General features: G+C 39.5%; 1 protein-coding gene across 5 annotated transcripts in view; it reads left to right on the forward strand.

The window, feature by feature from the left end:
• The window catches only part of PPA2 (inorganic pyrophosphatase 2), a 39,587-nt gene extending 20,853 nt beyond the window's left edge, over window positions 1-18,734 (forward strand). For 2 of the 5 annotated variants that reach the window (XM_051616855.1, XM_051616858.1), the window contains exons 8-12: window positions 9,234-9,361; window positions 11,148-11,233; window positions 12,420-12,489; window positions 17,478-17,517; window positions 18,558-18,734. In XM_051616855.1, the coding sequence (XP_051472815.1) occupies window positions 9,234-9,361; window positions 11,148-11,233; window positions 12,420-12,489; window positions 17,478-17,517; window positions 18,558-18,586 (353 nt within the window). In that variant the 3' untranslated portion in view covers window positions 18,587-18,734. The other 3 variants (XM_051616853.1, XM_051616857.1, XM_051616856.1) reach the window with 3 other exon arrangements.
• The last annotated feature ends 5,861 nt before the right edge of the window (window positions 18,735-24,595 follow it).

Here is a 24,595-nt window from a genome sequence, read left to right on the forward strand (position 1 = left end):
TGAAAGTATGTAAAGTAAACTGCTAATGCAACTCACCTTAAGATCAGCCTTGGTGTTGACTAGCTATGCAGGGGGAATTATCCTGTCCAGACTTGTCCTCCTTTGACCATGCTTCTGGTGTCCAAGTGGAATTCTAATAGTACTAATATGTGTCTACATGAATGGCATGTGAGGTGTCATTCTGCTTGCAAACTGTTCATTAGTAAGGTGATACAGATGTATTAAACCTGCAGGGGGTTAGGTTTGTACAGCACAGGTAAAGTGCAGCTTTTCTCTGCATAAATGAGTGTTTACTTCCTCAAATGCACTGTTATTTGGAATCATGAGTATTAAATGAGGAGGTTTGTCTAAATGTTAGTGATTGTTAGGAGACCAGAAACCATGTATACCATCAGATATGTGTGGTCAAAGCCTGCTCTTTGTTGGTAGGGAGCCCTAAGGCACAGAGTGGCCTTTCTGTAGGAACAGAGCTATCCAGTAGCTTTTTAAGGAATTATGTTTCTCTGCCATTGGGGCTTTTTCATGGTTTCTGAAAGTTTTCATGGTTTTCTGAAAGTACATCACTGGACTGGCCCTTCATTCTCAGTTTTCTTGCAGGTTGCTTTCACATGGAGAATACTTGGCTTGTGGGGAAAGAAGGGGAGAAGAGGAAATGAGGAAAAGGAGACTCTTAGATTGATGCTGGTTAAAATCATTGGGCAGATCAATTACTACATAGTGTTTATGACTCTTTAACTACTTTGACAGTTAGAGATTAAGAAGTTCAGCTTAAGGAAATAGTAAGTAATAGTTTGCTGTTAATGTTCATATCAATTTAAACCTCTCTATAGTGTGCAGTGAAATTCAGTATAATTGTCAGTAATTAAAATACCAGTAATTAGCACTTTATACAGTGTTCTGTTTAACTCTTATGCTTTTCCTTAACAATTTATGAGAGAGTTTAACGAGAAAAGTGAGTGAGAGAATTTAAAAGCGCTATACTAATTAGGGGTAAAAGTGGGACAGTTTATGCCACTGGGTTAAATAACGCTATTTGAAAGCCTTCTGTTTTGTTTTGGGTTTTTTTCAGATAATGACTGATTTGTATAAGATGTGTTACAGCTTTAGTGTGTTTGTGAGGAAAGTAAGGGTTATAGTCTTGTTTAAAAGAAAGAAAAGAAAAAAATTTGCAAACCATTGGCTGTAGTTGATTCCTGTGTGCATTCTTCCTTATCAGAGAATAGGTGCAAAACTTCAAGATCAGAACTGCCATTCTGAGGTTCAGAGAAGTGCAGAAATATGAATCCAGTTTAATATGGTTTCCCTTTGGGATTGGAGTTGCAGTCCAGGATTTACAAAAGGAAAGAGGGAAAAAAAAAACCCTCATCTGCTTTCACAAAACATTACTAGCTTGCATTGTTTAACAGCAATCTTTCTTCAGTCTGAAAACAAATCTGTTGGAGTAGACAATACAATATGGCCTTTTATACTTGTTTTTCCCCTTTCCCAAATATATTAATTATTTCAGCATAAAGGATTAGCAGCTACAGATAAAACTTGTATCTCCCTCAATAATTGACATGCTGCTGTGTTACAGTGGTGGCCTCCTAGGGAAAGATGAGGCTAAGTGTTGCCTTCCAAGTCTATCCATTTTTTGTATCATTTGCTAAACATTTCAAATTGGTCTGAGAATGATCACATTTGCTTTCAGCTTAGTATGTGCACAGTCCCCAGTGAACATTTGGAAACGATAATTCCGAGACACCTGCATGGTGATTACTTGCAAACCCCATCCTGAGCCCACACACTGTGCTAATTGCTCTTGCTTCTTTAAGCACACCCCAGGTACGCTATGTATTCTCCTTCTGGGATTGTGATCATTCTCACAACTGCAATTGATATTTCTGAGACTTCACAGAGCTTAAAACTGAGTGGTCCAAACTTCTGAGCAATTCTCATTGTTTATTCATAGCACTCCACTGCACTGTGTCCTGCAGGCATTTATTGATAAATGCTGGTTTAAATTGGAAACCCTGCCTAGAACTCACGCAGAGCAATGAGAAACTCTAGTTTATAGTGACAATACCCAGGAATGATAAGCAATACTTAGCACCTATTCAAGTGGGAGCTGTGTCATCAGTGGGAATAGCAAGGTCTGAGTGTCTTTTTGAACTGTGGAAGATAATTTGTTTGAAGTGATAGCATTTAGTACTGGTGGGCATGGGTGCAATCTCACTCCAAATATGAGCTGTATGTCAGATACAGGTATCTGTATGAGAAAGTTTCTTTTAGACTAAAACTGGACATATTCAGATTTATCTGCTTCAGTAAGAACTGCCTTTGTGGCTACCTGAAAACTACTGTGTTGTCTTTCTGCTCAAGTATTTGCTAGGAAGATGGCCATTAGCAGACCAGCAAAGCAACTTCACACCAAGCCTTAAAGCTCCTTGGACACAGGAACACTAAATCTTGGTGGCGTAATAGACCTGTCTGCTGCTTATTGTTGCTGTTCTTTTTTGTTTGTTATTTGTAAAACAAACAAGAAGGGGGTGTTGCCCTCTACCTCATGGATCAGCTGCCGTGCATGGAGCTCTGCTTTGGGATGGATGAGGAGCAAACCAAGAGTTTATGGGCCAGGATTAAAGGAGGGCAGGGACAGACCCCCCATGCTACTAGGGTTCTGCTAGAGGCCATCTTAACAGACAGAGTGGATGAAGTCCTCAACAGACAGATAGGAGTAGCCTCACATTTGCAGGCCCTGATCAACCACCCTGACATCTGTTGGAGGGACAGCACAGCAGGGCATAAGCAATCCAGGAGGTTTCTGGGATGTGTTCATGATAACTTAGTTCTCCAAGTGATAGAGGAACCAAGAAGGAGAGGTGCTATTCTAGATCTTGTTCTCACCAACAAGGAGGGGATGGTGGGGAATGTGAAGCTCAAGGGCAGACTTGGCAGCAGTGGCCACGAGATTGTGTAGTTCAAGATCCCTAGAGCCGCAAGGAGGGCACACAGGAAGCTCACTATCCTCGACCTCAGGACAGCAGACTTGGGCCTCTTTAGGGACCTGCTTGGTGAAGTACCATGGGATAAAGCTGTGGAAGGAAGAGGGGCCCAAGAAAACTGGTTCATATTCAAGGATCACCTCTTACAAGCTGAGGAGCTGTGCATTCCATCAAAGAGGAAGTTGGGCAAGAATGCCAAGCAGTTGCCCAAGCAGCCAGGGATCAGGTTAGTAAAGCTAAAGCCCTGATGGAATTAAATCAGGTCAGGGACACCAAGGGCAACAACAAAAGCTTCCACAGTTATGTTGGTGACAAAAGGAAGACTAGGGAAGATGTGGGCCCTCTCCAGAAGGAAACAGGAGACCTGGTTACCCAGGATACGAAGACTGGTGCACAGGACTGGCAACCATGGAGACGGCACTGCTGGGCGACACCGTGGAGACATTGTGATGCAACCGGTGTCACACAGGGGCCCGCCCTGGCGCCCCTATAAAAGCGGGGCGCTCACTCCACTCGGCCAGTCCCAACATGGCCCGGTACCGGAGGAGCAGGAGCCGCAGCCGCCGCCGGCGCCGCTCTCGTCGCCGCCGTCGGTACCGGAGCCGCTCTCGCCGCCGCTATTATGGGAGGGGCTCTCGCCGGTCCAGGTCAAGAAGGCGCCGGTACAGGAGGAGGAGACGCAGACGCCGCTACTGAGCGACCCCGACTCCGGAGCAAGAGTCCTCAAGACCCCCAGCCACCACCGTCTCTGTGCTGCCGCACCACCGTGGCCCTGGCTCCAATAAAGCAGCAATGATCACGCAACAGTTGTGTGTGTCCCTGGTGTCCCTGTGTGCCAGCTGCATGTCCCCTGGGGTTGTGTCCAGTGGGTGGGCATCTGTCTGCTGGGGTGTCCCTTGGGTGTGCACGTCCAAGACCAGCCCATGTCTCCAGGGATGGAGTTGCCTGGACCTGCCGGCTCTTGTGCTGGGTCTGAAACCTGTCTCCATGTCCCCTACCCATCTCGGTTGAGATATTCACCTGCAGCATGTGGAGGTCCAGGGTTGTGGAGATGGCCACCTGCAGTCCGCATATGTACGTGGTGGAGCAGATATTCCCCTGCAGCCCGTGGAGCTCCATTATGGAGCAGATAGCAGGACAGTGGGATTGAGTGCACCCTCAACAAACTCACCAGTGACGCCAAAGCAAATTTTTGCAAGAATGTGTAGTGATAGGATGGAGAAAGGGTGGTTTTAAGCTGAAAGAGGGTGGATTGAGCTTAGATAGTGGGAGGAAATTCTTTACTATAAGGATGGTGAGACACTGGAACAGGTTTCCCAGAGAGGCTGTCGATGCCCTTTCCCTGGAAGTGTTCAAATTCAGGCTGAACAAAGACAGGTTGGACTGGGCTTTGAGCAACCTGATCTAGTGGGAAGTGTCCTTGCTCATTCAGGGAGGGTGGCACTAGATGAGCTTTAATGCTGGAGCCCTTGGCATTACGCTCCAGTCACGTGAGGGGCCATTGCTGGTCCGGGTCAAGAAGGCTCCAGGACAGGAGGAGCCAGCAGTGCAGGGGGACAGGCAGGCACCACTGCTGAGCTGACCCCAGTGTCCTTGAGACCCCCAGCCACCACCATCTCTGTGCTACTGCAGCACAGTGGCCCTGCCTTCAACTGCAACCATGCTATGCATCTATGAAAATACTGGCCAGAAGAAGAAGCAAATTCTTGGAATGGAAAGGCTGCTTGTGTGGTTATCTCATAATTTGGATTGAATTGAATATATAGGAATCCACATATTTATTGGGTGCACTTGACTAGGTGGAGCTCAGAACAAATTATATTTTCATGCTGTAATTTGGTCTAAATCTATATGACATCTTCATGTTGGACAGGAGGTTTTGAAAATCACTGGCAGTTGAAGCAAGCACTGTGTTTGAAGCAGCTTATGAAAAGTTTGACTCTTAAAAGGTCATGTTACCTTTCATGAGCAAATTGGACAAATCATGTATGCTGGATGGTATTTTAGAGGTGATTTACTAGTGTGGAAACTTAGCAGCCATTTTTGCTTTTGGGCACTTGAAAGATGCCTGGGTGTATTCAACAGCAGTTGGTGGTTTGTACCAGCTGTAGCGCTACTGTTTGCCGGTATAGTTAACTGTGCTGTGTTGCTGTGCTTTTCCAATGTGCAGCTCAAGATCAGCTTTTTGAGTTTACTAATCAAACCCTAAATGGTCAGCTTTGTACCATGTATTGTTACAGACCCTTGCATGTGAGTGTATTTATATGCAGAGCAGCAGCAGAGGCCCTGAAAAGCTTTGTTGTGGATTTGTGCAAGCAGTGAATATAAAGAAATTAATTATCTGTACTGAAGCTCCCCTCCTACCCCCTCACACCATGCTGTACAAAATACACCAAATGCCTTTATATGGAATGTAGCTGCTGCTTCTTCCTGTAAATGTTTATAAGATGTTACTAAAAACATATGTCCTCTCTTCCCGCAGACCTTGTTTAGAAAGCTCGCTGCAAGCATGTTGTTTTAGCTTTGCTTGCAAGAAGCAGCATCTGTTGTACTAAAAATGGTAGTTTTTACAAATGCTTTTGTTGCTCTCTTTTGTGAAGCCAAATAGAATTGGAATCTGCGTTTGCATTTGGCTCACACCCTTCACAGGGAGCTAGCAGCAGTTGTTTGTGCCAACCTCTAGAGATTTTCCTTATTGACACTAAACTGCATCCCTTAATGTGATTAGCCATCTCTTTTTAACCCTTGGTGCTTAACTTTGGTGCCCAGAAAAATGGGACCTATGGTTGTATGTAGGCAGTATAAAGAAATCACTGCCTAGAGTCCTGCGGGTGTGTGCTGATCATATACCTGCAGGAGCTTGGCCTTTCTGCTCTGTCACTCTGAGCAGAGCTTGCTTGCAGAGATGAAACCGCATTAGGCCATCAGGTACATGGCTTGTTACTCCTGTGTTTGCTCAGCCACTTTTGACACCAGTGTGAGAATATAGCTCTGGGGGAAGGTAAATAGTCAGGGTCAGAAAAAAAATGTCTACAAGTGTCTGCAGCAGAAAAGACATCTGTTTTTAATCATAATGTGCAGCTAGCTTCTGTAGATATTGGTATGTTAAGTCACTGTACTGCTTACTGTGATCTTTTACCTTTGCTCACACTCTTCTGTTTTCTGACTATATTTTTCTCTTCTTCCCCTTGATATCCCAAAGATGCTGTTTGGATTTCAAAGTGGAGATAAGCTGTCTTTCAAGCTTTTCTATGGTGCCTTTTAATGAACTGAAGAAGTAGCTGTTGAGTGGTGTGAAAGCTGCTGTTTTCCATGTATTTTTACAGTGTGCTGACTCCACAGCAACAGGATTGATTTGTATTTTTTTTGTTGTTGCACTTTTTCCTTATTATCCAATGCACTTATTATCCAATTATAATATGGATGTTATGGATGGGGTTTTTTTTGTTCAACTATTTGCTCTTCATCTGGGGCCCCATAGCTGTCCTTCATAAGAAAGAATAGTGAAGTGTGGGGATGAAGGAGAATAACTGGCAAGGAACCAAGGAAGTAAAAGCAGCCACTGTCCTGTTCCTTAAGTCCTTACAACTAGAATATACAGCAGATAATGGCTTAGGGGCCATATGATGCCGTCACCTGATTCTGTGTAGTAGCAAAGTATTTTCCAGTAGAGAGAGAATGTCAAAGAGATTATTCTGTCCATGAAGATCATCATCCCTATCTTAAGGAGTTAATGAAAGCCTGACCCAAAGTCTATTCTAATATTTGAATCCTTTAAAGAAATATAAACAAAGTCTATGAATAAGCAGCAAAAGATGGGTAAGAGCCCAAGTGTCAGTACACACTAAAGCACTTTTGATGAATAGTTTTTATGGAAATAGGAGGCAAGTAACCAAACAGGAGGAATGGAGAAGCAGAGTTAAGAGAAATTTGCAGGAACAGGAAACAGAAAATAGAATAGCAGTTTGAGAAAGTAGGCCTGAATTTAAGTAGTGTCTGGAGATGGAGACCTGGAGTTCATCCACTGCTGGGAGCCAAGGAAATTGCTGCAGCAGCTTGGTTTGCTTTACAGACTTGAGGATATTATGTCTCTTCAACAAGCACTCAACATTATCAGTGCAAACCTCACAAGAGGAAGAGATGACAAGGGCTCAAGATGGCAAGTGGGGTGTTCCATTGCTTGGAGAGAACAGGATGACACACTGGAGCTTTGAAACTGATTTGAATTGAAACTGCAGTTTTATTAGTGCCCAAATGAAGTATCCTGCCTCCAACCAAGATTGCACCCTTTTAAAAATAATTTCTTGTTGGTTGGTCTCACTCACTCACCCCAGTGAAAGGCTTCTTGTACTCTTGAACATGTATTCCACCTGGAAGACCTGCCTCTAGCACAGCCTTTTGTGCCCTTCCCTTTTTTTCTGGGATTCTGCCAATGAAACTCCCTAATCTTCTGCAGAAAGATGGCCAGTAGCCAATTTCAAAACATATTTTACTCTGAGTCTGTAGACATGTAGCCTGATTAAGTGTGTACAGAAGCAAAACTTTTACATAGGGTTCTTCAAAGTTTTGTATTTTACTCTTTGGGTAGTGCATGATCCAGTGGAATTTGGGAGTGGCATCTGTCAGATGCCTCTGAACACTTAGCATATCTTCGTGCATAGGCTTTGTTTCACAGTTCAGTCCACGTGATCCACAGAGAATTGAATGGTCTGTAGTACAAGACTTTTCCCTTCTCTTACTGCCCTCTTTAGAAATATTTGAGTGTTTTTGTTCAGTTTCACAGACTAGATTTTAAAAAGACATGACTTAAAGATGGAAAGCGTATGACTAGGTGTCAATTCTGTGCCCCGAGCAACTTTGAAAATCTGTTTTATAGGAACTGGATAGACAGTTGAGTATGCATCAGGAATCACTGACAACTAGGAGATATCAGTGAGTGAGGTGTGTCTATGGGAGAAGAGAATGAAGTAGCCAAGGAGCATGGAGTGAGGGCAAGAGACAGGCTGACATGCCAGGGAGTCAGGAAGGGAGAAATGAGCAAGTTGCAAAACACCAGAGGAGGAGAATAACACTGTAGAAGGTGGCCTGGGCAGAGTAAGATTATGAAATATCTGGAAGACTGCATGCAAAGCACAGCAACAAAAAGCTCCCCTTTCTGTCAGAAGTGACTGTAGGAGGGAAATAGATGCAAAGAGAAGAATTACACCAGATACAAAAACTACTTGGCTTCAGAAAGGACAAAATCCTTTATTGTATCAAAATTAATTAAAATTGTATTGAAGACTTTTCCATGTAAGCGTATTGCCAGAGAGCTAATTTGCCAAGGGGCTAATATGGCCACCTCATTGCAAGTGACAGGGTTGATGGTAGTCTCACAGGACTACCCAGTAAATTTTGATATGCACAGCAGAAGCAAACATTTAAGATCACAAACTGCATCTTTTCTATAGCAGTATAGCCCTCAAGCAGAATTACTGTGTGACTGTTTAATCTCTCTGTACCCACTGGGGCAATGTTCATCTCTGCCTCCCAAGGGTATCCTGCAAATGGCATGTGTTCATCTTTGTATCCTGTTCTGTCTTTTCATGGTAGGATTATAGAGGTAAAGGTAGAATTGGTTTACTGTGAGTATACAAATATCACAGGGTTATCAGTAAAGTTATTGTTTAGTGTGCCTGGCACATAGGTCTTTCATCTAATGGGTTGAATCTGGAAGTAAATGAGCAAAGGGATGCTTTTAATATAACTTTTGAGAAGTCAAGCCTGTATTTTATTTTGAGGTGCTGGTTTAAAAATCCATGGGTTGAAATTTTTTTTACTAGCTATTCTTTCATTATCAAAAAATACCTGTAGTCCCTGCAGTTGCTGGGGAAAAAAAAACAACAACAAACACCTCATTGGGTAATGTGAATTTTGCAAGAGATATGTACTGAGATGAAAGCCTATAAACACAGATTTTTTTTCTTCCTCTCCTGTCATAGGTATAGTCCTTTAATTCATTGTCCCTTCGGGTCTTAATTAACAAAGGGCAGGAGGCAACTGGTTTACCTGTTTAGTGTGGTTGTGAAATCGTAAGATATCAACTGTGGGTAGCTCATGTAATAAAGTGAAGTTCCCCAATGACTTTGAAAATGCTCAGTGAAATCAAATTTCTTGCAGATCCTTTATGAGACTTTGTAAAAAATGAATGTTACAAAAATTGTGAGTAAAAATCACCAGTTCTTTTTTTTTTTTCTTTTTAACCTACAGATATTGATGATGTCAAGAAGCACAAACCAGGTTACCTTGAAGCTACAGTTGACTGGTTCCGAATATATAAAGTCCCTGATGGTAAACCAGAGAATCAGTTTGCTTTTAATGGAGAATTTAAAGACAAGGTGAAGATAATCCAAAATTAAAAATACATCTTTCTGTCATGTGGCCTCTTAAATACATGATTTTTGGAATTGTAAAGGAGGAGGTTTAACAAAAATCATTTTTATACAAGGGATATTTGAATACAATTTGTTGTGCTAGGAATAAATAGTGTTTGCTGTCTTCCATATTAATCAGGGAAAATTGATAGGTTATTAAAGGAAGTCTGAAAAAAAACATTGAATCCTAATCCTGGCAAGATTTACACACACATGTTTACATTTGTAGGTTAGTCTCACAGTGTTTTCATTCTCCTTGTCCAAGAAATTAACAGATTGTTTTTTCAGTTCTGATTAATACATTTTCCTTAAATTTTTTTTAAAGGCTATGCACTTTAAGGCAGACAGTAGGTTGCAGATTTTTTCATATTTGATATTTGCTCAAGATACGCTTTTTCCTGGTAATTCTATGTAAAAACATTTGAGCTGTTTTTGGCTTAAAGGCTGAAAAATATTTTTCCCTTTTTAGAAAAAAATGAATGGAGTTTTAAACTATCTAAAGTAAAAATGGCCAGTGTTTGAAAGGGGAGCAGACCTGGGAACAGACCTTGCTGAAGAAAATACCTGGATTTTTCCAGAGGAAATTGGCTGTGATTTGAGTATAAGTGTTCTGCAAGTTGTGTATTGCACACTCTCTATAGACTCTTTTTGGCAAAGAATCACAGGTTCCTAATGAACAATGTCCATGTGTCAGCTAGTTCAGCCTTGCAGTGTGCTATCCATGTTGTAAAATGCCTTCTGACCAGCACTGACTTTACATGTTTTTTTCTGGTTAAATAGATGCCCTGCTTCCTCTCTGCAATGAAACTGCCTTTTAAATCAAGGAAATGTAGAGTTATAAGGCTTGATAACCTGTTCTCTCCCCCGTTCTCCCAGAAACTGGGAGATATTTTCTTGCTCTGCAAAGCAGAGTGTTGTTGCCCTGTAGTGATAGTTTAGCAGAGTGTATCCCTACCAGTCCATGGGAGTTCAGGCTTGAGGTATTAAATGTCCCAAGATAGCTGATTTGGAGCACTTGAATAATTCTCAAGCATTTCTAGAGACCCAGGATGTGACGAAGCGGCTGTGGCTGTGCTCCAGCACCTCTGGTGAAGTTCACGATGTTCCAGTGGCATTTTGCCAAGTCACTCTTTGTTAGGAAATCTGAATGTTCTGTTGGCAGCTTTTTGCAAGCCAGTCTAGATATCATCTGGATGCTGTGGGTTTATTTTATTTTTTTAAGCTGTTTCATTCCCTCTCTGCCTCCAATACTGCTTTTGTTTTAAGCAAAAAAATAACTGCAAAGCAGCTGACATGTTACGTTGTTGCAAATGCTTAAGTATATGATTGGGCAATTAATGAAGTAAATGCAGATTTTGCCACTAGAGGGGAAACCTTAACTCTGACCCTGATGTACACATGTAACAGAGGCGTAATAGCTCACTCTGTCCCATTTAGGACCTGGTACAGTTTTCTATAGCTGTAGGTGTCTGCATCTACGGCTAATTTCATTTTTTTTCATGTAGCCTTTGTGTTTTCTGGTTGTGGTCTGAGGGAAAGTTCTGGATGTGTTGCCAGTGTATTTGACAGAGAGCGAAGTTTGTTTCTTTCCATAAAAAAGGATGTTATATTTTCCAGAAATGTAATGAGACCTCAAAGGAGGCCCTTTAAAATGACACATGAAACAGTATGTTTTAATAAACTAGTTCGGTGACTTTTTTCCTGTTTAATAACATTTTAAATAATAAAATTTTTCCATGATGTAAACTAGGATTTTGCTGTTGAAATTATTAAATCCACCCATGAATACTGGAAAGCTTTGCTTCATAAAAAAGCTGATGGAGGTGCTATCAAGTGGTAAGTATCCAGTCATGTTTTTTTTCCTCTTTGTATTGTACTAGTACTGGTGATATTCTATACGTGGCAGCTGTGTGTGAGCTGCTTAGAATTTTTGAGATGACAGGAATACACATGGTTTTGATTGATAATTAATTGATAATAGAATATAACTAGATGATCTTCAGAGGTCTCTTTCAACCCTGACAACTCTGTGAGTCTCTGATTGGCTAATTGCACTTGGTATGCAAATGGTTCCAAAATTATATTTCTTTTATAAAAGTGACCTAGATTACTTCAACTTTTAAGAAAGGGCCCAGAATGTTTGTTCAGGATAATTTTGGGAGAATCTCAGTATCCCATGCAATGTCTTTTGTCACTGTTTATTCCATCTTTGGGTGCTGCATTGATCTGATGCAGAATTCTTTTGAAGCTTAGTATTCCATAATTTTTAGTTGTCCCCTGGAGTAAGAGAGCTACATTATTGTTCTTTACTAGCCTTTGGCCAGATCTAAATTAAATGGACTTTATTAAACTCTCTGGACTGTTTTTTGTTGGCAGTTGTGGCACTAGAGGCCCTGAAGAGCAGGCAGGTACCTTTGCCCGGTGCTTTCCAAGGGCCGTAGATTTCTAAATCAGAGGGCAAAGGCTTTGAGGGGAAGCTGTGTTCAGGTAGTCAGTGTCTTCTGTTGTGTTGGGAAAATGCGACTTTCAGTTTCTTTCTTGCAGCTGATTGAACACCTCAGCAGTTGGACAGGGTAATAGTCCTACTTCAGTATGGCAAGAATATTGTAGGATAATACTCAAATTTTAGGCTCAAGGCACTTTGAGCTTCATGTTGATGAAATTAAAAAATAATTAAAACTGCAGTCTTGATTTGAAGAATTGAACTTCTTACCATTTACTATGTGGGATCTTAAAAACTCGTGACTAAATTCACTTTTGGTGTGAAAGGATACGTATTTGTAGGGAAATGTTTCTGCAAAATATTTGGTCCCAGAGTTTGTCTGCTCTCTGGAAGCAGTACAGGTATTTGCTGCTTTATGTAGAAGCAGAATTTTCACCTGTGTTACTTTGTGTTTTGACTTCATTTCTTGCAGTTACACATTTCTGAGCTCTATATGTGAAGTTGTTTTTTTCCCATAGGTACTTAATTGTGTTTTGCTTCTCCACTGATTGATAAAATGTTTTTTATTTTATTTTTCAGCACTAATGTTCTGGTGAGTGGCAGCCCATTTTGTTGCAGTGAGGAGGATGCCCGGTCGATTGTGCAGTCGGTAAGGACAATATTTACCTTTTCCCCCCACTCTTTTTTTAAATGATTCATAGGAAAAGAAAACTCAGAGCTCCAAAATTGAAATAAAGTAGCTGAACTGAAGTGACACTTAAACAAAAATTTAAGGCATGGAGTAAAAAAAGAGCACAATGGTTGTGGAGGAGACATAAGCATTATAATATAAACCTCTCATTCCAGTGGTCTTGTGCTTTCTGGCAGGTTCATGACTGTTGTGGTGGGGGGTTTTGTTTTGTTTTTTTTCCTGCCTCTGCAGTTCTGTTTCTTCTGATCCTGAATAGCAAGATGAACTGCTATTTGTATCTAGCCTGCTGTCTTCTGTCTCCCCTGTTGCCATGAGTTACCACCTGATGTTAGAACTCATTGACTAGCTGACTGTAGTCCCTAATCTCTAAAGGGATCCTTTGTTTGTCTACTTGCATAATTGAATGCATTGCAATAAAAGAGGGGGATGATTTTTGAATTTTTCTTAAAGAATGTCTGTCATATTCTGAAAATTAACATAAAATTAAAACATGCAGGTTTCTTGTTCAGGCTAGAAAAATGTCCTGTAGGCCTGATACTTTCATGTGCAAAAATGCTAGTAGAGAAAAATTTCTTCTGTTTTAAAATACGCTAGTTTGGATGCCAGAAATTAAGCAAAATTACCAGAAATTACATGGAGAAAAGTACTCTCAAGTATTACTACTTTTTTTTTTTTTTTTTTTCCAAACATGAGCCATGGTTGTGCCTCTGTTCATGACCACATCAGCGTGGCAAGTATTTTGCACATGTCCGTGGCTGTCTGGGCAGCCGGTGTTTTGCCCCAATAGTCTCAGTAATTATGCAAGTTCAGGTGTCAAAGGAGACAGCATCCACTGTCTGTGCAGTTAACATTCCAACAGCATTTCTAGTAAGAATGTGTTGTCCTCGGTGGTGTTTTGTCACAAGCAAATAAGACTGTAAGTTGTAAATAAAAGTTGGTTTAAGTCATAAAGAAGTGTCAGACCTGACTGTTTTTCCTATTCAGGTCTCTTGTCTTCAGCACTTCTTTAAAAGTACCTTTATGGTTGCACTTGTGAATGTCGATTAATGGGACTGTAGGTTTTAAATGAAAGAAAAATTAATTTTGGAATTCAGATACATTTTTAGACATGTCAGTCACAGCTATAAGCAAATATTTACCTCCTCTCTGCTTTCAAATTTTCAATAATATTTAGTGAGTGTTTAAATGCAGCTAAAATTTCAAGTTCAAGTGTTCAAATGTATTTCAATGATGACAAACCTGCGAAGGAATATTCCTTTTGAGTTCTTGCCTGTTTGTACTTGGAAGTGTGTAGGGTAGATAATTATGTGTTTAAACCAGCGATATCCGTTATTTTGTCTCTTAATAACAAATCAACATTTTTTAGTTGTTTGGGTGGGAGGTTAGTAAAAACAGCTCATAAAATATCTACTTTGTATTGAACTTCAATGTCTTTTTTATTATGAGTATTTGCCTTTTTATCAAGTATTATCACTTCCTGGCTTTTTTATGCCTCATTATTGTCTTTAAGTGATACTGGTTTTATGAAGTTGTCATTACACACTCCTTTCAATCATTCTGGTTCAGTTTAGATGAAGTATTTTAATTGTGTCTTTGTAGGCTACCGTCCCTTGGTACTTTTTAGACGGGGAAAAGATGCAATACTCTCTTAAATGCTGTTTATACTGCATGCAGTTTCCAATCTACAATAACTTAAAAAAAGTAAAATGCTCTTGAAATATGAGTAGTGAACACTCAAATTCTAAATACAAGCAGGGAGGTTAACTTGCACATTGTAAGCATCTTTTTGTCTAGTACTGCCCACTTTGGTTGTCACGCATTAGTTTCTCTCATAGTGAAGTGAAAGTACGTGAGTGTTGGCTGCAGAATTTTAATGGCTGTGGTAGTTTTAAATGAAAGCTGCCTTTGTCTGGGATTTTGTGTGTGTATGTGCTTTTGTTTTTTAAATTAAAAGCAGAGACATTTTCTTCTAGTTTATGTCTGTCTGTTAACTTCTGGATAAACACAGCAGAATGAAAGCACAGGTAAAGATTTTGTATACAAGTGCAGTGAGAAGTGTATTTCAGCTACTGCAAAATTTCTGAGCTACTTATGCAGTGAAAACTAGTTCCCTACAGTTTCCTGGGTCAGACTCCAATTGCAGAATTTCTGAGTCGATGATAATTGCCTTAAATCACGTATATTGAGTTCTCAGCTACTATAACAAAAAAAAACAAATAAAAACCCCAAAAGGCAACAGTTAGTATTGTTATGCAAAAGTTTTTATGATGAGTGATAGAATGTAGAACCAAAAGGAAAACAAAGAAATCCTTATCAAATGCTTACCGAATTGTGCACTAATCAGAATTTCATATATATTTTGGTTGGGTAGTTCCTGAGATAGTTCTGTTGGTTTCAGTAGGATTTATGGTGCTATTATTTGAGCTTTTGTTACTTCACAGATGTGGGACTGGAATGGCTTGTCTACATTGAGGAATTTCCACTCCACTGAGTTAATTTCTAGCTGGTGGGCATGTGTACTGTCATCTGTATTGGTGGCAAAGTAGAATGATTCTACAGCTGGTGAAGTTGCCATGTCCGGTCAATCCCAAAGAGGCAGAAAATAATCTGTGCATATGGGAACACATACTGAACATTTGAACCAGCCAAAATTACACCAGCTCTCTGCAACTGCAAACCTAGTTGAGTTTTAACACTAGGTGGTGAAAATTTCTCGTGTGTGCTACCCTCTGCAAATTGTTTTATCTCTTTCTCAGCTCCAGCATTAGTACAGGTTGGAAACTAAACCTAGGAGAAATGGAGCTTTGTAGCTGATTGTGCTGGTGCTAAGATGGACTTTTTATTTCAGACTTTAAAGGGTTGCCATCCATAAAACTGAGCAGGACAGCCAAATCTTTGTTTAACATTAATCTTGAGAACTGCTTGCTTACTTGCTTTATGAAGAAGCTGCTGAGGACTTTGTAAATTGGAAAATGTCCAGCACATTCTATGTATATATTTAGAGCAGTGTTTCTCAGACTTAGGACATAATTCTTCCCCTATAATACTGGAAAGTGAACTAGGGAAGCTTTACTAGATGAGGTAGCTTTTGATAAAATGCAGAATAATGTTTTACAGGGGAAAATATTCAGCTTTTCCTGATAATTTTTTAAAAATCTTCAACAAAATTAGAATCTGTATATTTACTAATGTGTTTTGAATAAATTCAGACCTAAGCAGCAAAGTCGGTTAGCTGCCTTTCTTCCTGCATGTTTTCTGTGAGGATGTTTCCATTTGGCACTTAGTAGAGTCAGAATTTGCTGTTCAGTGGCCAGTTGTGAAACAAAAGTTTGGTGGGGTTTTTAGTTTGGTGTTTGTTTGGTTTTTAAATTAGTCCTGTATTTGTTTTTTAAACAATGTTTCAGGTGAAAAGTATTATGTAGTGAAGAGATTGTTGGTTAATTGGGATGATCTGTCCCTGATGAAAAGGTTTTGAGTCCTTATTCAGACTTCTTGAGCAATTATCCCAGAAGTGGCAGGCACCTGTTTAGATCTGATGGCCACTGGTTTTCCTTGCCTTATGAGATAAAGCTTTGATTTTGCTGGAAAGAGAGGGGATAGTCTGGTGATAAGGCCTGGAAGACCTGTGTTACATTTATCATACTGGCACATCTTTTCAGGCCAACCACATAGCCCTCCTGTGCAGGTAATTATCCTGGGTAAAGTGGAAAAAAGATAATTTTTTTCCCCTCCCTTCCTCAGAGGCTTCAACCCACTCTTCAGCAGATCAAGCCCTGTGCCTGTTCAGATGCAGGCGGTCTCCCAAGGGAATTTTACAGCAGTGAAGCTCAGTCTGAGTGCTGCACTGTGCTTAAGCTTGGCTGTGTGGCATATGGGTCAGCCTGCTTGCCTGCAGGATACTGTGAAGTTTTTTCATTATTGTCTTCATACCCCTTTAAGTAGTGGTAGGAAGTTCCACATGTTGGTGTGGAAGACATGCGTGGTCACTGTGCAGCTTTGTTCTCCTGAAGCTTCAAACAGCTGTAAACCCTACTTTTGAGGCTGTTTCTTTTTTTTTTTTTTTTTTTTGCGTGGTTCACCTGTGTGATTACTGCTGGGGTTATCTGCTCAGGTAAGTGTAGCTGGGGTGAGCTTGTGTCACAGCAAAGGCCACCGTCCACCCAGTTTCTTATCTGTGCATGCAGGTGAGTGTTGCAGGATACCTTGTGCTTCACTGTCAGTTGTGTCAGTTGGAAAACATGCTGAGAGGGCAGTGGAGGATTGTTACTACGCAAGTAAGTAGCATCCTCATTGTGAGGCAGGTTGCTTCCAGCTGGTGTTAAAACTGGCTTTAATTTTGTCCTTTATGTTAGGGGACATGACATGCTAGGTAATACTGCAATTGAATAGTGGTATATCCAGCTTTGAAATGTCAGACCTTCATTTGAAAACTATTTGTCACTTTGCACAGAACTGAATCCTACTCTGCCAAAATGTAAGAGTATAATGACACTTATATTTTTTTAAAAAATTTAGTATTAGTAATATAAGCTGTGTATATATATATATATTCACATGCATACCTTATACTGAAGGTATGCTTATACTGAAACTTGTGTAGTAATGTAATTGGGAAGACATTTTTACTCTTTGGTATCTAAACAGCAAATCCTGTTATCCTCAAAGACGGTAGGAAAATCCCCTTCACAGTAGGTGAGGTGTTAATCTACCATTCATTATTAGTGTGTTTGTTTTGTCATTTATGAGCGACAGACAAATGTGTACAGTAGTTAAGGGGGTGGGGAAAGGGAAAATCTGTAAGGTAGAATATCATCATATGGGGACAAGAGAAAGTTCTGTTTTTATTAATATCTCTTGACTTCATCAGTAAAATAACTTTGTTTGGTTGATACCTGTGAAACTTCAAATTGGTTTTGTTTTTTTCTTTCGTGTTGTTTTTTTTTTAGGCACCATTGTGTGTAAATGGAGATTCTGTTTCCCCAGGAGGTATGTTTTGCCCAAAATGCTGTATGATTTCTCTAATAGTTTGCTTTAAAAATTGATTTTAAAAATGTCTTGCTGAGAAAAGGTGGTTTTGTGCACATGAGAATGGTAATACTTTATATCCTGTCAGACTGTAATGCCTGTCCTCTGTTAATTAGAACATGAGCAGAAAGTCATGGATGGTTTGTAGGAGGTTACTTTTGAGTATGAGTGAAAGTATTGTCCACATAAAAAGATGAGAAGACTAATTTTTTCTGCCACTGGTCATTGGCAAATTCGTTGCATTTATCCTTTTTAAAGGAGAAAGGTTGCTTTGTCTTAGTTTTTGTCATTCTTCACAGTAGCTAACTAATCAAATAAGCAGCTCCTTTTCCTAAAATTGACATAACCATATTTACTTTTCAGCTGTAAGTTCTAAGGACAAAATTCTCCCTTTTCACTGTTATGACGTTTTTTCATGTTAGCAGAACATGTGTTTTTCTTCAAGAAATAAGAATGCATCCTGCATTTTAATTTTAGTTAACTATGTAGAAAAAAGAGATTTTTGTACTGGCAGGAACTATAGAGAAGACATACGTGTTCTTTGAGATGCAGGGAGTTACAGAAATGCTAAGAGAAACTTAGTCATAAGTCAAGTTCCAGATTGTTTGCAAAGTAACATCTGTGTAGTCCTTGTCATGGGAGAGCAAGTTGCTTTCCATTTGCCCGTATATGGTATGCCAATAAATAGCATTTATTTGCTGGAATAGTGTATCTCAGACCTCTGACAGACAACTGACATAATCTGCCTGATCTTTGATGTTTTCCAGGGTTGGTCACATCAGTGTTATAACTTGTTGCAGGATTGCTTCAGCCAGACTGTTACAGTGAACAGATATTATTTTGAGTCTGTGATTTACATAAGCTGGGGATAGAGCTCACCCAGAACTGTTGTTATGGGAAGAGAGATAGCTGAAAGGGCAGAATGGTGCTTTTTCAAGTGTTTTTGTATGACTAGTTATGTAGAACTAATGTGACTCTTGATGTGTATTTTTTCATTGTAGTGGATTCCTGGCACTTTTTTCCCAAGTGATCGTCAGTGTTCTGAAATGGCATCATCAAATCTTAGTCATCCCTTTCTGAAGACAGACAAGCAGTAATTGTTGGGTTCCTGTTGAAACAACTTTTCGACTTGTGTAAACCTTCTCTCATGTAAATAAAAACTGATGTTATCAAATAAATGTTTCCTTTCTATGTCTTTCTTTGTGCAGGGTGGAACAGAGGGAAGAGAAGGGCTTGCTTGCTTGTTTGTTCTCAATCTCAGAACTCAAGAATTGCTTTTATCCACTCATGAAGTGTAGTATTAAATGAGATGGGAGATCAGATATCTTCATCCTTGTTCTCTAGATTTGGAATAATCCAGCCGTCAGGTGCATAGAATATTGTATTAATTTATATGTTGGGGCTTGTCTGGCCACCCTGACTGTAATCTGTTTCAAGTAGACAATAATCCCTATGTAGCAGGCTTAGCAGTTACCATGTTCTTTAATATGCACTGTTTTCTGAGGTGTATTTGCTTTTGTGCCCTGTTGTCCCTGCATGCTTTATAGAGTTATGACAGAGCATACTTGCTGTAAAAAAACAAATACAACTTCACTCCAAAGAGTAATTCAACTAGGAAGGGCTTATGCCTAACAATTGAATTGAGGATGCACGTGTGCTCTCTTCTACATCCTGTTTTGATAAGTTGTGTGTTTCATCACACAGGAAGGACTTTCCTTATGGAAAGCTTCTGTTTTTAGAATTGTGTATGCCTGAAGTTCTTTGATAGTTCCTCATGCAGTGAGACAATGTGTAGAACTGACCTTTGTTCTTCCATGGTAAAAATATCTGCCACTTTTTCTACTGCAGGATTATATCTGGCCTGTCTGTACCCAGGATATTCATTAAAACAAAACCAAAAAAAGCCAGCTGTTAAGTAGAAAGAGAGGAAATTATAATATAGACAGACAGCTTTATCCACCTTGTTACTGAGACCAAAGGTGAGTGTTGCCTCCTTTGTATGATGACTGAAAAAAAAGGTTAATGTTGCTGACACTGGAAGGCGATGGAAGCTAAAGAACTCAGAAAGTTAGGCTGTGGCTTCCCATAGAGGACTTTTCCTTAAAAAGAGTAAGTTTTTAGTAAGAGAGCTTTCACCTTTGGTAATGTTTCTTTGATTTTAGAAGACAATTTTCCTGGTTTAGAGACTTCACTGTACAATGTTATCCAGTGTATAAGCACTGGTAACTTGGGAAATCTCAGTCAGGGCCTCAGCACTTACGAGTAGATGGAGTTCTCCTATCTGCGTGCGTTTTGCATTCTTTCATACACAGGAGTTTAGGTGAGGTGTGAAAAATGCAACACAAGCCTGAGATGATACGGACTATTATTTATTTTTTTTTTAAGTCAAGAGATATGTTACAACCCACATACAATTACCATACTGATTTTCCATACTTTATTTTATACTTTAGAAGTCTTAAGTGTGTGAAGCATTATTACCTACAGTTATATAATGGCCTTTTTAAATATAATACAGTAAATGTTTTTCTTGGGTTCTTAGGGACAGCTGGGCAGTGAAGGGCATTGTGTAAAATCAACTTATCTTCCCTGTACAATGGTCACTGCTATACTTTTTTTTAATTATTTTTTTCTTTTTTGAGACATAGAATTAAAAGCTGTGTGCATGTATTGATTAAAAAAAATGCCCATGCTAAACTATCAAGAATAGATCAGAAGTTACTTTTAGTGGTGATTTTTTTTATTTGTAACTGTATTGATGGCATGTGGTTAGGGACTCAGAGAAAATTAATTTCTAGACCAGATTAGAGTTTGTGCAAGAAAATAAATAGTACTTGGGAAAGCTGAAAATTTAAGTGATTGGAAATGCCCAATGCTATCATGAATTTGAAAATGTTAAAAGATTTCTTATGTAGAATATATAAACAGGTGAAAGTCTTGTCTTCAGTCTTTCACCGTGTGTTTACTGTGCATTTTCTAAAGATTTTTTTCCCAGGTGGGATAAAAAGATGCACTGTTTTGTGTAGCCTTTCTGCTAAAATACACTGAATGCTACTGACATGGATTTCAGAAAGGAAACTTAATGAAGTTGCTGTTGAAAGAATGTCTGCTAATAAGAGGATTAGTGGGACGGGGCAGGCAAACAAGAATGTATTTTTCAGATCACCTCAGTACAAACAAGTTAGTGCAATAATTTTTTTTTTTTAGTTAGTTTTGGCTTCTTTCACAGACTAGGTCTTCTCTTTGTCTGTATTTATATGCCTATATTGTTTCACTGTAGTGGGAAGCTTAGTGTAGTGGTGTCTACTTCTGGATAGTTTTATGAAAATAACTTTTTTATATCTGATAATATCTCCTTGAAAGATGTCTTCAAGAGAAATAAATACAACTGTTTTATTTTCCCAGAAAGTAAATCAATCTTAACTGTATTTTTTGTGTTGAATATATAATACACATACGTATATAAATCTGTCAAGGATAGCTTTGCATCTCCATTTCCTCTTCTTGTCTGTTTTGGAGAAAAAGCAGAAATTACTTTTTCCACCCCTCACTATTGTGATGGTGAAGGGTCTTTTTCACATATGTAAATCACCAGCTGCTGCTCAAAACGGTACCTCTTACTGAGGTGGAGACTACACTTCAGTTCCCTCAGTTGAAAATGGGGTTTGAGTTTTAGTTACGTTGAAAATTACGTTCATTATTCTTTGACTCATGAAAATAAAAGGATTTTGAAAATAAAAGTTTTTTGAAAATAGTATCCTATTGTCACTGTTAGAATTCATACTGTTCACAATTCATGCTGTTAGTAACAACAGATATCCTCTGAAAACCCGCAAAAGAACAGAAAGTAATCCTGAAGTGTGTTTGAGAAAACTGTAGGAGTGTTGCAAGGAGAGTGCCTGACCATAACTTGCCTATGGTTGCCACTTGAAAGCTACAGTATAAAGCAGTCCTAAACTGACCTAAGTATTATTTCATGCTTCTCTTTGCTTTTACTGGGATTTAATTTTTTTAGTTATTTTGTACCAGGTTTGGTAATCTGGGTTCCACCCCCTGAGGACAGGAGATCTGGGATTTAGAGAACAAAGTTAAAAATTTAGCTGGAAGAGAATGGAAATGAATGGAAACTAGATTTAGGAGGTTCAGGCAAATAAAAGTAATAGGTAGAACATTAAATGGGAGTGACTGAAATGCTTTAAAACTATTTTGCCTGAATATTGCAGCAGTATGTAACAAAGCCAGTTTCATGTGACTGGAGAGATCAATAGGATGCACTTGCCAAGGAAAGAACATTTACCTAACACACAGAAGCTGGAATTGCACCCCCAAAGTGCCTGGAAGTAATCTTTCATCTTTGGTCTCCTAGGTGGGAGAAAGCAATGGAAGGCAGCAATTGTATTTCTTGTTGACTTTCTGGATTGTGCAGAGATGACCTGGGTGCTCAGCAAACCTTGATTTTTCAACTGATCCACACGCAGCCTTTGGTTTCTTGTAGCTTACTATTACTCTGCAGCAGGATGCTGGACATAGGCAGTGCTTTCTTCCTGAAACTACAGATAGGGTCTAGAGCGTAGGCCAAAAAAAGCCAAGCTCACTGCAGTAGATTGTTGCTTTGTGATTATTTGTTGGCTTGGGCTATTTAATTCTTGTAGCAGAAGCCTTTAAGTGATCCAGAGGTATGGGCAGAATCCTGATAGTGCTGCATGTTTCCTCTCATTCTTGATCTGATAAGTTACAATAGAATCAGTCCTATCGGTGATTCAGTATGCTAAGTCAGAAGAAAGATTTTTGTTGATGATTTGGTCTCCTGTAAGGGTCAAAAAAGGGTTTCCCTTTGTAAGGAAAAAATGCAGAGGCCAAAAAGAATCGCACTATTCTCTGCACGAAGAATGTGTTTTATGTGCCAGAATATTGCTATCCATTAGCTTTCTCCCTTCAAACATCCTCATAAAGTTTCTAGATTCTTCACAAATGTTGCCTAGTTTAATACTAACTTGTTTATCATGCTTGGAAGAGCAATACTTGCATTACGCAGGTATGCATATTCATGTGTTCAGTTACACTTCTTGTGGTTTGCTTCTCCATGTGTATTAATGCTTGCCTGTAAATTCAGGGAGTTTTTTCAGGCCTGAAGGTCTGGTTTCTTGTGTAGTGTTCAGTGCTAATAGATCACTGGATGGTCCTGTGAACTTCTGTTTTGGGATGAAGAGAGTAAATGTCATGACTGAAGTGGCACTTTGTGGCTGTTACTAGCTTTATGCTCACTTATGCCTATATCAGGACAGGGATATTGGAAAGTTATGAAACTGGTTTGCCTACTCTGTCGCTATTATACCAACTACATGTTTGGGTTTTTTCTTAAGCATTTTGTATTTCACATTTTAAGTACGTTGAAGAGTAGACATCTTCCTGGTGTCAAAAGCTGGAAGCTGGAATACAAAGAATTAACTTCAAATTCTACTTTTCCATAATGTACCTTGTGGGCTTGGGCAGACCACATAATCTTTATGCTAACTGTAAAATGGGTAGAAAAATTTATTCTGTGAGTGGTCTGATTTCTACCAGAGATCTGGGACTTCCCCAACTCCTTCCAGTGTCTAGGAAAACATAGGATGTGTTCGTTTTGTCTACAGCGAGAATATTAACTATACTGACAGGCTTTCTGAAGGACTTGACTGAAGATGCAGGCTTTGCTAGTCAGACTAATCTGCCCTAGGGTTCTCTGAAGGCATAATTATCTTAAAAGTGAAAAAAGCATAAACGGGGGTGAAAGTTCAAGGTGTAAATTGGCATCTTTGTTCTTGTGAGTTCTGCAGGAGACTAGACTCAATTCTTAAGTAGATCCTTAAGTCCCCTAATGGCCTGTGTATGGTGTTTCTGGAGTGCAGAAAAGCTAATTTCAAAGTGTAACTCGTGACCACCTGGGAGTTCTGAGCATTTTAACTCTAAAACACAGGAGGCCTAGGAACAAAGCTTGTTTAAGAGTCAATGTGAAAATATCCTGCTAATTCCTGCTATTTAGAAGATGCACTATGTGGTAAAAAAATCATGTCAAGCTGAGCAGCATTTGACAGCTTGCTTGCCCTGGAGGGCTGGGATGAGAGGGAAGGCACAGTCAGCTGAGGATGAAATTCCCCTGACAGAGTTGTTCACTGAACTTTACTGCTTGTCTCATTAATGTCTTGCTTAGACTAGACTTTCTTGTATGTGGTGATTTGGGAATCAAGAATTTAGGAACTCCTAGCCCTTTACTTGCACAGCTTTCTGACTCGGGCATACCACATAAACCTCTCTTTTTGTGTCTATAAATAGGAACAGTATCTGTTTATGTTACAGTAATATTGTGGGCATTAGTTGCTTAAAAACTTTATACATCAAGGAAGCCTCATTACTAACAGATGTCTCTCTGACCCTATAGGTTGGCAGCACAAAGCTTCCAAGTGTTCAGACAGGAGGTGTTCTGGAATCCTGTCGAAGTTTCTTTAGCTCTGTGTGTGTGGAGAGGAAGTCTTGCAAGAAAAAAGGATTCAGGGTAAGAGCGGGGCAGCTGAGCAAGGTCATTGTGAAGTACATATGAAAAGAAAGTTGTAGGTTGTTGTGCAACTCGTGGGGAGAACAAGAAGAGAATGAAAGGACCCAAATGAAGGAAAGGGAAATGGCATCTCCTATCTTAATACAAGAAGAGATTTGAGATTCATGTTTCTGTGGACCTAAGCATCATCAGAACATCTTTGTTACTACAAATCATATAAAGATGTTGCTCCCTGATTATGATAATCTGCTTTGTCAAGGTAGCTCTCTGATTCACTTAGCTCTCTATCTTGAGCTGGAGTGGTTTGTGGAACCTCTAACTGAAACGCAAATTAGCCTTAGATGTCTCTCTTCAATTCCCACTTCTTGGAAGAAGTGACAAAATTCTTGAAAATAACATAATGATGTTACTGTGACGTGCGAGCTCTTTGTTATATATGTAGTATAGCTAATCTGAATCATACCAATATGCTTATGGTCTGCCTGAAAGTGTAATATATGCAAGTTG

This window comes from Apus apus, chromosome 4 (genome assembly GCF_020740795.1).
Source record: "Apus apus isolate bApuApu2 chromosome 4, bApuApu2.pri.cur, whole genome shotgun sequence".
Classification (NCBI taxonomy): Eukaryota; Metazoa; Chordata; class Aves; order Apodiformes; family Apodidae; genus Apus; species Apus apus.